At 43.5% G+C, this 11,191-nt stretch overlaps 1 protein-coding gene across 1 annotated transcript; it reads left to right on the forward strand.

Moving 5' to 3' along the window:
- Positions 1-1,498: 1,498 nt before the first annotated feature.
- Positions 1,499-11,189, forward strand: NELFCD (negative elongation factor complex member C/D). Its single transcript, XM_074157029.1, has 15 exons — positions 1,499-1,598; positions 2,012-2,127; positions 2,614-2,723; positions 3,772-3,881; positions 4,205-4,312; positions 4,903-5,055; positions 5,837-5,967; positions 6,368-6,533; positions 7,183-7,317; positions 7,841-7,980; positions 8,653-8,767; positions 9,065-9,160; positions 9,372-9,512; positions 9,860-9,989; positions 10,326-11,189. Exons 1-15 carry the CDS (start codon positions 1,533-1,535, stop codon positions 10,358-10,360), a joined length of 1,752 nt encoding a protein of 583 aa, XP_074013130.1. The 5' UTR covers positions 1,499-1,532; the 3' UTR covers positions 10,361-11,189.
- Positions 11,190-11,191: the final 2 nt, after the last annotated feature.

An 11,191-nucleotide genomic window follows, 5' to 3' on the forward strand; every position in this document is an offset into this window, starting at 1 on the left:
TTTTTGGGCTTTCCTACCAAGCGATTTCATGGACTGCACGGAAAACTATGTCATTCCTTTTTACTATTTTTCGGTTAGAAACTGAATGAGAATAAAGGACCTTTCAAATAATTAATCAGTGATGCTCTTGGCTGCCCTCCAAACCCCAGAACACACCCTTGCCCTCCCCTTTCTCACGGTTAAACTCTTACACAACTGAAGAAGGGGAGCCCGTCTGACGAGAGACAAAGGGACACTGTTTCTCTCCCGTGGTTTCCATTTTGGTTGCGCCTGTCTCCTTGCCTAAGGTCAGGTTGTACCATCAGGCGTCACTTTACATGTATCCCCTCTTCATTTGCCTGTAACTCCCCGGTCCCTGTCTTTGCTGGGGGCCCCTTGGCCAGTCCCCCGCTCACCATCCCCTCAGGATCCCAGGAAGGGCTGTCCCCAGGTGGGCACTGCCACCGCCATGGGCATCCATCCATCCTCCTACGGAGCAAATCCGAGGGCCCCGGAGCCGTGGGGAGAGGGAGCGGGGCTCACACAGCACAGGGCTCTGCCACCCAGAAGTGAAACCGGCAACTGCAACACCAGAACTGTTATTTATAGGGACTACCCTTGGTTTATTAAGACTTTTTTAGATCAAAGACTTCAGGGTTTTGTCTTAGGCTAAAAAGTAACTGCCAAAAAATTTATTTGCAATGAGAAAAGGGAGAAGTGTTATTTAGTGTAACTCTCCGGCAAGTTCTGGGTACTCAAGAGTTACACTAATGCTGGTCCTAAAACTTTACCACTAAACTCTGGTCCTAAAACTCCTACCACTTCCATTCCACCAAAGTTATCTTTGCTATTCGTTCTTTTTTTCCCCTACTTGATAGGGTTTTTTTAACTCTACGGTAACATTTGATCATTCCTATCAACTCGTTGCCCCCACGCCCCAGAGGGTGTGAGGACGCTGCCCTGACACAAGAAGGAGCGACACTTCCATTTTCCCTCTCCCCCTGTAGCCCCGTCCCCTCACCGCTGCGCCGGGAGCCTTTGCGGGGTACACAAGTTCGCTTTTAAATTCCCACTGGCTGCTTTTTCCCCTCGGCCCGTATTTTCCCCCTCAGACTGTACGGGCTCTGCCTTGGCTCTCAGCACCGGCCGACCGGGCCGAACCGCCGAGGCCGCGACCCTCCGCCGCCGCGGGCAGCTCTCAGGTCTCCCTATTTTATGTTTATCTGCTGCCGCTCGTTTGCGGCCGGTTCCCGCCAGCCCTCACCAGGCACCGGCCTCCCCCGCCGAGGCGTGAGGTAACGGCCGCCCGGCCCCGCCGCCCCTGTCAGCGCGGCCCGGGGCGGGCACGGCCCGGGCCCGGAGACTCCCCGCCGTCTCCAGCGGCTGAGAGAACAGGGGCCCCCGCTCCGAGCGCCACCGCGATCCCCCTCCTCGGCCCGGCCCGGCCCGGAGGAGGCCTCCGCCGCCTCAGGCTGCCGGCGCCCGCCACTGCGCGCCGCTCCGCCCCGCTTCCGGCCGCCGCGTCCCCGTCCGGGGGCGGGGCGGGAGGAGCCATGGAGGACGCCGATTATTTCGAGGGCAGCGCGGCGGAGTGGGGCAACGAGGCGGACGGAGGGGCGGTGAGCGGCGGGGCGGCGAGCGGCAGCCCGGCGGCGGGCCCGGGGCGGCCCGTGAGGGGAGCGCTGGCCTCCGCGCCGCCCCCGGAGCGGAGCGCTCTGCCGGGGGACGCCGCCTGCTGCCGGGGGTCCCGGGGGAGCGCCGGGCCCTCTCGACCCACGGGCGGCGGAGCCGCGGCGGGGCTCCGGGCTGGGGCCGAAAGCGCGGGGGCGGCGGGCGGGGAAGCCGGCCCTGCAGGCCCAGCGGAGGGGCCCGGGGCCGGGGCGGGTCAGGGAGGAGGAAAACAGCGGTGGGTCGCGGTTGTGCGGGTCGGTCGCGGCGGTGTGTGGCTCTGGGGGGGCAGGAACAGCCGAAACACGGGGGTGGAGGGGGGATGCGGGACGGGGACTGGCTGACCTGGCTGTGCTCGCAATAGCAAGACGACGAAGATGGAGAGGGAGAAGACGATGCTGAGGTGCAGCAAGAATGCCTCAAGAAATTTTCGACCCCAGACTATATAATGGAGCCGTCTATATTTAACACGTTGAAGCGGTGAGTGTAACCTCGTGTGTGTTATGATGTGTGTTATGTGTTGCTGTGGCTGTTGCACAGACAGGGCCTGTAGCAACAGGACAAGGGGCAATGGTTTTCCAGAAAAGGAGGGAAGATTTAGACTAGATATAAGTAATTTTTTTACAATGAGGGTGGTGAGAGCCTGGCCCAGGTGGCCCAGAGAAGCTGTGGCTGCCCCATCCCTGGAGGGGTTCAAGGCCAGGCTGGAGGGGGCTTGGAGCAACCTGGTCTGGTGGGAGGTGTCCCTGCCCAGGGCAAGGGGTGGCACTGGGGGGGCTTTGAAGGCCACTTCCCACCCAAACCATTCTGTGATTCTATCCGATGTTATCACTTTGTATGGAAGTGTGGGGGAAAATGAATAAATGATGCAATTGTATGATTGTTTTCCCTTTGTTTGGAGTTCAGTTGGTTTTGGTTTTTTTTTAATATGAATTTCAAGTAGTTCTTTTCCAATCCTTTCATCAGATACTTCCAAGCAGGAGGTTCTCCAGAGAATGTTATCCAGCTCCTCTCTGAAAACTACACTGCGGTGGCACAGACTGTAAATCTGCTGGCAGAGTGGCTCATTCAAACAGGTAGGAAAAGTGATAAAGTATAATTTGGGTCTATAGTCTTTCTTTTGTCAGAAATATCTGAATTGGTGACAAATTTGATCATGCTCAGGAAGTGGATCATTATAAAGTTGTCATCCTGTATGTGTATGTGACTAAATTCTTTATAATAATACGTTTATTCTGCTCAAAGAATAAGTGATCTATTGATGAACACTTTGTAACACCCACAAACTATATTATAAAGGGTAATCATAAAAGGTGTCTTTTTATTTTCATGCACAAGGGCAAGGGTACTGTTATATAGATGGTGTTACCAATATTTGATATTTTGTAATAGCATTATATAATTAATACTGAAAAAACAAATACCTTACTACTAGTCACTGTTCCCTTTCAGTGGGTCAGTGGTTAGATGAAGGGTCTCATGGATGCCTGTATTCTCTGAGACCAGAATTCCGTATTGCCAATCTGCTTGTGAATTCTTCAGCAGCCTCTTGCAAGACATGCTTAGCATTATCTTGTGGTATCTTTGTGCTTAGCTAGTAGAAACTTTTGTTTACAAACTATCAGAATTATACTCTAATCTCAGAAATGTAGATCTACTTATTACTGCTTTGTGTATCGTTTTGTAGTATGCTATCAAAGCTACTGATAGCCAATATATTAAAAGGATGGGCTTTAATCTGTAGTAAGGTTGGTTTGTGCACCAACCCCAGTAATGCCTTTTCCGTTTAAGATACGTGCATTTTGGTATCGCACCCAGTAACAGTCTGGTGAGATGACCGGCGTTGTTGTTTGTGTGACTGCTGAAGAGAGCAGGAGGAAAAGGACTAGTGTAACCTGCCTGTCACCCTAAACAGTCTTTAGGAGTGTTTGTTAGGAAAAAAGATTGAGAATCTCTAAATCTGTCTGTTTAATTTTGGCTTCATAGTAGAACTGATGGCTCCCCTCTCATCTTCTGCGTGTTGACAAATATCTGAGTAGTTTCTGTTCTTGTTGAAAAATGTAAGATGTTGCTGCTGTGTTTGATTGGATTGCATCTGCCATGGTTTTTGTTCCTTCTATACAGGTGTCGAGCCAGTGCAAGTTCAGGAGACTGTAGAAAACCATTTAAAGAGCTTGCTTATCAAGCATTTTGACCCTCGGAAAGCAGATTCCATCTTTACAGAGGAAGGAGAGGTGTGCATGGAATCAGTGTTGCTGTCTTTACATGAGCGGATCCTACACAGATGCCTGCATCCCATGGAGTAGTATATGGTGGGAGAAGGGAAACTGTATCTTCAAAGCTCCTTGGTTAAGAAACAAGTGGTTTCAGAAAAACAGTTGTGTCTCACTGGAGTCCTCAGAGGCTTAGAGAACTTAGAAACTTTGACTGCATCCTCCTTTGTAATAAAGTGCTGCATAATGACTCGCAGGGCTCCTGAGAGGTTAGAAGGCTTACTTTTCATGATCTTGACAACTAGATACTCTTACATTTCTCTCTATTGCTCTGATCTTTTCAGACTCCAGCCTGGCTTGAGCAAATGATAGCACATACTACGTGGAGAGATCTCTTTTACAAGTTGGCAGAGGCCCATCCCGACTGTTTAATGCTTAATTTTACTGTTAAGGTAGTATACTCAAGTCTAATAAATGAGAATATCCATAAGGGGCTTATTGTTCTGGCATCAGATATTGGCTGTGGTCTTGCCTGTATCTTTTATGTATTTCTGCATAATACTGCTTATTCAAACATCATAACAGTACAAATACGTACTGGTGGGAGGAATTATGTTACAGGTTGCAAATAGTAAGTGTAGTTTCCTGGTTTGAGGTACTGCTTTTTGAGATTTTTCAGTTGGGGGGAGAGGTTCTTGTGTTTTTTGTTTGGGTTGGGTTTTTTTCTTTGATGTGTATTTGAAAATTCTGGATTTCTGGTGCAGTGGAAGATTTCAGTCAGTTTTGTGTGTTTCTGTGATAGGGAAAGAATGTTATGATTTATCTTGGTGTGATCTGAAGTGTTCTTCTGTCATTATGGTTTACTTTCTTTTTGCTACATCTTTGTCGGTTTCCTTTTCTGTAGTCTGAAAGATAAATGTGAATTCTAGTAAATGTATGCAGAGGCAAATCTTACATTCTGTGTGTTCTCCTAGACTTGTTAGGATATCTGAAAGATAAATGTAAATAATACAAGTTTTCTGTGACGTTTTTGGTTTCGTAGCTTATATCTGATGCTGGATATCAAGGGGAAATAACCAGTGTTTCAACGGCTTGTCAGCAACTGGAAGTGTTTTCCAGAGTCCTGCGTACATCTCTGGCAACAATTCTAGATGGAGGAGAAGAAAACCTTGAAAAAAACCTCCCTGAGTTTGCTGTAAGTTTTTTTGGGGTTTTGGTTTTTTGTTGTTTTTTTTTTTTTCCTTTTTACGTGGAAAGACAATAGTGTTTTCCTTTCTGGTTAGGATATACAAATCATTATGGGATTGTAGAGTATCTTGACATCTTATCAAATCTTACAAAATCTTTTGAAGAAAAAAGATATCCAAGTTCAAAAATAGAAATTTGGGCTTTTTGTTCAGTCTGTGACAAAGAAATCCTTGGGTTGCTTATGTGACAATTCTTATACTTATTAAATGGATTGTAAAAAGGTGAAGGTAGAATTGTTGTCTTTCACATCTAATGCAAGATCTAAAGATCAGTCTAGTCAGTCTCCTGGTAAATTAAAATAATTCTCTTGTCATCCGCTTCAGTGGGGAAGTTGCCATCTGAATCAACCCAGCATATGTTCTGTGTTGTGAAACAGCGTAATGACTTTTGGATGGCTTTGTACTTCTCTTACTTATTAAATATTGCAGAGAAAGTACCGAGTGTAAGTAGGATAGAATTTCCCCTCAATCTTGGTATTTAAGGAACAAAGTTCTCAATGTAGCCGTCTCTTCTTGCATGGTACCGATGCATAGTGATCCTGTGCTTCTCTGTACTTTTGGCTGGTGGGCTTTTGGTTCTCTTGTGTAGTTGTTTGTGTGTTGGTTTGGGGTTTTTTCCTTTGATTAGTAGATTTCAGTGAAATCTTTGCTGTTACGGTAATGCAATCGCCAGATCATGCTTGCCTGTTTCGTGTTGATGGGTAAGACGTTTGATGTGTGCTTTTGCAGAAGATGGTGTGCCACGGAGAGCACACCTATCTCTTCGCTCAGTCTATGATGTCCATATTAGCTCAAGAGGAGCAGGGAGGGTCGGCTGTCAGACGGATTGCTCAGGAGGTCCAGCGATACGCTCATGAGAAGTAAGTGTCACCGAAATGTGTAAACTGCTGGATTTTGCTCGTTCTTGATTACCTTTTACCAGCAAAGGGAGAATTCTTGGTTGCAACAGAGCAGTTCTTATAGCAAGCTTTAATTCATAGGGCAACAGAAAAGCTCAGTGTAATGTACTGGGAGACCTGACTTAAGAGGAGTAAAGAATTTAAGTTTGTCTGTTAAAAAAAATATACGTTTTTATTATTCTATGAATAGTTTAGAAACAAACAAGGGAAATACAGGCCTATTTCTATAATTACTAAGGGTAAGGGGTTCTGCCCTAAGGCATTACATGCCATAGGAAGTGCCCTGTTGACTCAGTGAGGCTAAAACTAAAATGTCTGAAATAAGAAAATAAGCTGTTATGTATGTTTGCTCTTCATCTAGAGGCCACGATGCTAGTCAGATCACGTTAGCACTGGGGACCGCAGCCTCCTACCCTCGAGCGTGCCAGGCTCTCGGTGCCATGTTGTCCAAAGGAGCTCTGAATCCAGCAGACATCACTGTCCTGTTCAAAATGTTCACAAGCATGGACCCACCCCCCGTAGAGCTGGTTAGTAGTTGTCTTTTTATAACCTCTGAAACTTCAGTAGCACTCAGAAATACGAGGTCTTGTTGTGCTAAGTGCTGTATCAGCACAAAATAGAAGTTAGCACTGGACTCATCCCTCTATAACTTCAGGTAATGTTTGCATCTATTCTGTTTTGTATTAGCTTCTTGAGTGTTTTGGTTTGGTTTTAATCATTCCAAGTTGTCTTTTTTACCTATAATTAAATTCATTCAAGAACTTTTCAATAGGAGATAAAGACGGCAAGGAATTAATTAACTTCTTTTAACAAGAAGTAAAAAATTATTAAAAAACCTTCGCAGATTTGCAGTTTGTTATAAGCAGGCCTAAATAGCACATTTCACGTTTCTCACTGCCTGGTTCTGACATGGGTTCTGGTAACAAATGGTGGCATTTACATACTTTAGTAATACATTCTGTAACTGTTTCTTTTTTTTGTTTGTTTGTTGGCTTGGGTTTTTTTGTTTCTTGTTTTGTCAAAAGTTTGGGTCTCTTTGGAAAACTATCTCACCTATTCCCAAGGGGGAATGTGCTGTATCTCTCTCTATGCAAGGTATATCAGATGCAAAAACTATATTTTTTAGTCACCTCTCATAATTTTTGGGCTCTGATAAACTGTTTGTTTTATTCACAGATTCGAGTACCTGCCTTTCTGGACCTCTTCATGCAGTCATTGTTCAAGCCAGGTGCTAAGATCAACCAGGACCACAAACATAAATACATTCACATCCTGGCATATGCAGCGAGTGTAGTAGAGATGTGGAAAAAGGTGATGTTCAGTTCTGTGAATAACATTATTTTTACCTACAGTGGCCTGACTGGGCTGAAGAAAATGTATGGTTGTGAAGTTGCTCAGTTTAAAACAATGTATTTGGTTTAATTTACTTATTTTAATATGAAATGTTTCTGGTTTCAAGGGAAACTACCAAAAAATGCAGATCCTGATGATCAAATAGTACTATAAAAGTCTGGGTGCACTGAGTGTTTTTGCTCTGTTCCCCCACCTCCCCCCAAAGATTATCAGCAGCAGTTCTGTGCTACTAGAACTGTATGTGCTTTCTCAGAGGAAGAGGAATGTAATTCTATGAAGTGGATAAAGTAATTCTTAGGGAATTAAGTAAAGGAAACATCTGTGCACTTCAGCTCGTTGATAATTAGTTCTTCCAAAACTTGCATTTGAGTCTAAATTTTGTGAAACATGATCTTAGGCTTATCACAGGTTACAATTCCTTTCTTTAAATAACAACAGGTATCCTGTATATTCATTGCATTCAATCTTTGCAATTTTTCAGAACAAGAGGGTCAGCATAAACAAGGATGAACTCAAGTCAACTTCGAAAGCCATTGAAACCGTTCACAACCTGTGTTGCAATGAGAACAAAGGAGCATCAGAGCTGGTTGCAGAACTGAGCACTCTCTACCAGTGCATCAGGTGAGCAGAGAGGCTGGTCCTGAGCTTCAGCTGTTGGAAGGAAAGTGTTGTTTAGGAGAGGCAGCACTGCTAAAGGGGAGTCCTTTGTGGGCCACTCTGAGAACATTCTCACTGAAGGATCTGTGAAGTTGTGGTCTGAAAGCAGCTTTCCAAATTGTACACCTGACTCTTCGGAATCTGTAAATGTAAATTCTGGCTTCCACAGACAACTTGTCCTTGTTGTATCACAGAACGTGCTTTTTTTCTGCCATTGCAAAAAGATGAGAGATTACTTTGTCTTCTAACGAAGCTTTCCTAGCAATAGATGTGCCCTTTCCTCTCCTCTTAAAAGTATGAAACAGCAGATATTGAATAAACTGGAACAAACTTGGAGCGTACATTAATTTTGTTGCCTGTTTTCTGCATTTTGTGCGTAGCAGGGAGTGTCTTTGTAGACAGAATTTTCCTCCAGCCTATCCAAAGCACTCTGGATGTGCTGGCAACTTCTCAAGCAGAACTTTTTGAGCTTTATGAATTCTGCTGTAAGTTAAACTGAAACTCTAGCAACCATTACAACATACTGAAAGATTATTTTATTTAATTATTTATTTGCTGTGAGTTTTTGGAGGTTTTTTTGGTTGTTTTGGGTTTGTTTTTTATGCTCCTGTGCTAAAGTGATCTCTCTTTCTGTAGGTTCCCAGTGGTGGCAATGGGTGTATTAAAGTGGGTGGACTGGACAGTGTCAGAGCCACGATACTTCCAACTGCAGACTGATCACACCCCGGTTCATCTGGCATTATTGGATGAGGTAAAAGCGTATATAAAATCTAGCTGGAGAGTAAAACCAGTTTTGACACCTGTAACTGGAAGTACATCCCATTCAGTACAGGGACGAATCTCTCTATTCAGAGTTAATTACTTGGTTTTGTCACCTCAGCATTATTTACACTAGGAAAACTTAGGCATCAAAGAAAGAAACAGTAGAATTTTTCTGAAAGAATTTACATCTGGCACTGAACATCAGTGTAAACTTGTCTGATAAAATCCAGTGCGTTGGTTTTTAGATTGAAGTTGTGAGGATGTCACTTTCCCATCTTGTTTGCAGATCAGTACATGCCATCAGCTGCTTCATCCCCAAGTTCTACAACTCCTTGTCAAGCTCTTCGAAACAGAACATTCACAGCTTGATGTGATGGAGCAGGTGATTCTCAAAGGATTTGGTATTTGTATTGGTTACGCTTATTCAAGATAACTGCTTTTGCTGTCGCAGCAGTTTTAAGAGTTTAATTTAGGAATATGGTCATGGTTAAAAAGTAACATAGCAGATACTGAGTCAATAAGAATGAGCAATAAAAAATGCACACTTCTGAGAGGGAGTTCCAATCTGGGTTCTTCCCTTCCCGTCCCACCAGCTGGAGTTGAAGAAGACTCTCTTGGATCGAATGGTGCATTTACTGAGCCGGGGATATGTCCTGCCCGTCGTCAGCTACATCCGCAAATGCCTGGAGAAGCTGGACACTGATATCTCTCTCATCAGATATTTTGTTACGGAGGTCAGTAGTTTACTAACATATAGAAATAAACTCTAATATCAGTTGTGTGTGTTCGGATATGAAATCAGCTTGCCTCGGGTTCAGAAATATTTCAGGATATGAGATGAGATTCTGAGCACGGTAAGTAATATCAGTATTCACTAGATGTGACTTAGTCCTGCTGACTCCTGAAAGTATTAAGGTATGAGATGGAGTACTGCAAGGATACATAATTGATTACTTGTATGGAGAACAAGACCTCTTGAGTGTGACTAGTTGTATGCTTTCAAGACTAGTATTGTGAATTAAATATCGTCCCTACTACCTCTCTAACTGGAAGAATAATCCATTTTTGCCTGCTGTTTCAGGTGCTGGATGTGATTGCTCCTCCATATACCTCAGACTTCGTACAGCTTTTTCTTCCCATCTTGGAAAATGAAAGTATTGCAGGTACTATTAAAACAGAAGGCGAACATGATCCTGTCACTGAGTTTATAGGTAAGTCACGTTTATTCCTTGCATACCTGCTTCCTTTAGTTATCTGTTACAATTTGCAAATGATGTTTAGGAGGATTGCTAAACATAGGAATGCCTGTCAGGTATTTTCACAGATAACTTCCCTTTTAGGGGCCTGTGTTTAGAAATTTTCCTTTAATCAAGAATCTCTAGGTACCAGTGAGGAATTTGAAGACAAATACCGTTTTTTTTTTGAGAACTAGCACAAAAACATCTCTCCAGACCCTAAAATCCTAATTATTTACATAATGCAAAAACCCACATGCAAACGGATAAATCAGTCATGTACTGAGCACTTTTTTTTTTTTTTCTTTTAAGCTCACTGCAAATCTAACTTTATTATGATGAACTAAGCAGTGGAAAATATCAAGAATGCAGAGCACGTGATGACTACTTTGCCATACTCTCCACCAGTAATATTCACAGCAGCAAAGGAAAAACCCAACAAAAACAAACCAGGAAACCCCAGAAAAGGAAGAACGGGCAGAAGGGCATTTGATTGACTTGTGTGGTGACCTTGAGCTTCATATCACAGGACTGTTACTGGACTTTGGAGTAATACTGAAGGATTTTCTGTTGCTACACAAATCCGTATAAATCTGAATATTCTGAAGGGGACAGCAGGAGAGAAACAGATTTATTTCAAGGACCATTATTTTGGTTATTTGCAGAATTTGTCACTGATTCTTTGTGTAATACACACAACCTGAAGAATGGGGAAGGGAGTTCCTACTAAAACCACTTTGCAGATAGTTCTCTGAAGACTAAATCTTGAAGGCTTTAGGTTTTTATGAGGAATTAGTGTGGCTGGCTCTGTCTTGCATTCTACTAGAATTCTAAATATTCTGCATATTTACTGCTATGAAGAAAACATTTTGTGTAATGCAAGTGGAGTTGCAACAATCAAGGCTAGTTTTGTATTAACAGATGAATCCTATGTGTGTGTTATCTTTAAGACTCTATTTTTGTTAAATAGATGCATCAGGTGTTACTGGTAAGTTTCATTACCGTGGCAAAATTCTACTGCTCTCCAAAAATACGACTGTGTGCAGAAATGTCCTTACTGCTTGTTGTGCTTGGTTTTTATACTTATCTCTCCTCTATCCTGGTTGATGCCAAACAGTGGGAGATACACCCAAGATTATAACTTACCTTTAAATAAAGGTGGTTTTCTTTTCCAGAGA

This window comes from Numenius arquata, chromosome 12, assembly GCF_964106895.1.
Source record: "Numenius arquata chromosome 12, bNumArq3.hap1.1, whole genome shotgun sequence".
Taxonomy (NCBI): domain Eukaryota; kingdom Metazoa; phylum Chordata; class Aves; order Charadriiformes; family Scolopacidae; genus Numenius; species Numenius arquata.

Bases quoted from the DNA above. Each gene is read 5' to 3' on its own strand.
- NELFCD (XM_074157029.1), top strand. From the start codon at position 1,533: ATGGAGGACGCCGATTATTTCGAGGGCAGCGCGGCGGAGTGGGGCAAC. The intron at 3,882-4,204 runs GTGTGCATGGAA...TGATCTTTTCAG, and splicing joins TCTTTACAGAGGAAGGAGAG to ACTCCAGCCTGGCTTGAGCA. The intron at 9,990-10,325 runs GTAAGTCACGTT...TTTTCTTTTAAG, and splicing joins TCCTGTCACTGAGTTTATAG to CTCACTGCAAATCTAACTTT.